Source organism: Arachis stenosperma, chromosome 4 (assembly GCF_014773155.1).
Source record: "Arachis stenosperma cultivar V10309 chromosome 4, arast.V10309.gnm1.PFL2, whole genome shotgun sequence".
NCBI lineage: Eukaryota > Viridiplantae > Streptophyta > Magnoliopsida > Fabales > Fabaceae > Arachis > Arachis stenosperma.
This window is the reverse complement of record NC_080380.1, coordinates 112993688-112997206: the sequence shown is the minus strand read 5'-3', so window position 1 is coordinate 112997206 and position 3519 is coordinate 112993688. Positions and strand designations below refer to the sequence as shown.

Genomic DNA, 3519 nt, shown 5'->3' with positions numbered 1-3519 from the left:
AATTGAGCAAACGTTTGTACGAGAGATTTCATACTCCAACTCACTGCCAAAGTCGCAGACTACATGAAATTAACTTCTCTGATTCCTGCTACTCAAGAACACGTTAACTGAAATCAAAAAACTAAGAAAAAATTAAAGTACCATGCATTTTTCTGTCATTAATATACATCACAAAAGCTGATTGGAGAATGAATAATAAAAGCAAAACTCAACTTGGTCTTTCCCTAGTTGAAGAAGAATGCAAGAACTCAATGCAATCTTCCACAGCTTCAGCTCGATGCGAATCAGTAGTGTGATCTGATACTGAGTATGATCTCACCAAAGTGGAAGAAGAAGAAGAAGAAACTTTTCTTGAGGATCTCCTCCTCATAGAAACATCTCTTATAGCACTTGCCACCTTTGTCCCAATCTGTATAAGGAACCTCACAGGAGTAGACATTGTTGAGTCTTTTGGCAACGTAAAACTTTCAATGATCCTCTTTTTGTTTCTTCCAATAATCCTTCCACCGCCGCCACTGCTTCTATCGCCACCACCGTGGTTGAGAAAGATGGTAATTGGTTGTTGCTCATTAACGTCAGGACTAAAGTACCCCCTTTTGTGTTTTCTTGACATTTTGTAACAACTAAGTCTAACTGAAATCTGAGTTGCTGGGAAGATTTATAGTGGACTATAGTACTTATAGTTTTTCTAATATGTTTCAATTGAAGAGAAAGAGATCTATAGAAATAGGTTTAGAAGAGAAGAAAGGATAGGAGGCACAGTGGGAATAGTACTCTAGTGATAGTTGGATATATAGAACTTAGAATGTATATATATATATATATATATATATATATATATATATATATATATATATAGATGAATCTATTTAAGGTAACCAGCTAGTTACATAGTAAAATACTAAAAGGGATACTAGGATTAAATTTAGTACTACTTAATTGAAAGTTGAAACCTTAATTATATGAAACAAATTTTAGATTAATTAGTGATCTAATAAAATTAAGAGATAGCAATCAAATAAAAAAAATAATTTTAATTGGATTTTCAGTCAAGAGTGAAAGGAGAAATTTACGTGGAAGCGAGCTTTTTAATTACAAAGAAAAATTTTTAACAATCGTATTAAGAACACGGAAATTATTTTTAATATGAAAATGGAGATGTTGTTTTAGTTGAATATTGATATTTGAAGTGTATATTGTGAAAATTATTCAACATGCCCTCGTGTGTTGGCCAAAATGTTGCCACGTGTTGCAACACACTCTTCACATGTTGATTTTCCACTTACAAAATTCATCTATTTGTAATTACACCAAATAATTTCATTTCTAACAAAAATATCAATATTTTTTCTATATAAAAAATTCAACCTTAAAAAGATAATAATTTAATTTTTCATGTAACATAATATTCATAATATAATTTTATAAATATATGTATGTAATATCTATAATTAAATATTTGTTATATTTAATATTACTCAATTATTTTTATTATAATTAAATAATACAAAATAAGTTATGCAGTAATTATAAATATAAAATAAAATAGTTTTATATTCTTTTTAATTAATTTTTTACTGTGTTTTAAATTTTTTTAGTTCTTAGATACTTCTAAATTAAAACTTTACGTATATCATCAGATATAATAATAGAAGATATTATATAACATACAAATTTAATTTAAATTATTAGTGGATCACATTGTAATATATTTGTTTCCTTCATTAAATACGACAATATACACATGATATTTGATGGAGGCCTAAAATGTTCGTTATTAAGTTAATGATAGTAGTGGTGGTGGTGGCGGCCGGACCATTGGTAATAGAAATTAAAGAAAGCATGAACAGGAGGAATATTATGTGAAAATTTCGCAGAGATCAAGGAAAAACAGAAAAGGAGGAGTTTGGTCAAAAGGCAAAGAGGTGGAACAGTGAGGGAGACAGAGAGTGTAACAGTCTTATGTTGTAAAAAGAGGGTAACAGAGTACAGAGTGGGCAGGAGAGAGAGACTTGATATATATATAGATATTCTTCGTACCAAATATATTCATTTCTTTTGAGGTATTATTGGACCTACTCATGCTTTTTGTTTCTGAGATTGAGATTGAGATGTCATACATATGGTCCCCAAATTCCAATTGTTGTGCATCCAATTCCAACACAAGATATGAAGGAAGAGAGGGGAATCATCGCATTTACTGACACGGGTAACCATTTCTCCCTCTTTATTTTATATTAAGAATTTCACATGTTCTTAGAACACTGGTTTTCAATAATTTTAGTGATTAATTATTCGACTATAAACTATATAATATATAATAATTAAAATTAATGACTAAAATTATTAGAATATTAATATTTTAAAAATATTTAAATATTTTTCTATTTTATAAATTAATTTTTATTTTTACTCTTTTTAATTTATATATTCAAAAATAGGTCTATTTATTTATTTATAATCTATTAAAAAAATTAAGATAATTTCATAATTATTTTTAGACATTTGATTTAACTTTATTTTTTTGCTTAAAATTTTTTTAGGTGATATAATTTTCTATCTTTATATTATATCATAAAATTCTTTTTATATTAATAACCTTCTATCTTTACATAATGTCATAAATTTTCTTTTTAATATTATTTCTCTTTAATAAGTTATAAAATTTGTTTTACTTCCTCATATGAAGTTTATTCAATCTCATTCTTTATTATTCTTCATTATGAAATTAGTCATTAACCTTAACTTTTCATATTTTTTTACTCTTTATTTTTTTATAAATTATTTTATGCTTTCAATGTTAATTAATTACTTTTAATATATAAATTAAATTAAAATCTAATTCATTTTCTTCTTTCATACCCACTTTTTATATTTACTATATAAATTAATATTTATTATTTCACACATTTTCTTTACCTCCTTACCTCTTTCTCTTTCTTTTCCTCCACTCTTGTTAAATTTTTTGTACAACTATTGTTTGTATTTGGTTGATGACCGTCTTTTATTTTTATATTTTTTCTAGTTTGCTAAACATATGTAGATGGTGTAATTGCATCCATTAGTTTTTTCAATTATTGTGTAATTATATTTATTAATTATATAGTGTCTTTTTCGTTTGTATATCTGTCATTTCTTTTTTCTTTCAATAACATATATTTATGATTCAATAAAAATAAAATTAAAAAATTAGATGTTATTTTTAATTATTAAAATATTAATTATATTAATACTTATATTTCATCAAATAGTTTTATCATTATACTATAATATTTAAATATAACATAAAAAAGAATAAACAAAAGTAACTACTTAAGAAAAACCAAAAATAAAAATAATTATTTGAAGTTAGGTGAATAAACTTTAAGGGAATGTTTTTATAATTTTATTTATAATTTAATTTATGTATATTTTTTAATTTTATAATAATAAAATTTTTAGATTAGCTTTTATATTATATAAAAATATATATTATATCAATCTTATTTTCGCACAACGCACAAGTCTAAATCTTATTTT

The 3519-nt window shown here is 24.8% G+C and overlaps 1 protein-coding gene across 1 annotated transcript; it reads right to left on the bottom strand.

Moving 5' to 3' along the window:
* Nucleotides 1–208: 208 nt before the first annotated feature.
* On the bottom strand, nucleotides 209–613 carry LOC130975329 (uncharacterized). Its single transcript, XM_057900138.1, has one exon. The coding sequence runs from the start codon at nucleotides 611–613 to the stop codon at nucleotides 209–211; it is 405 nt and encodes a 134-aa protein (XP_057756121.1).
* Nucleotides 614–3519: the final 2906 nt, after the last annotated feature.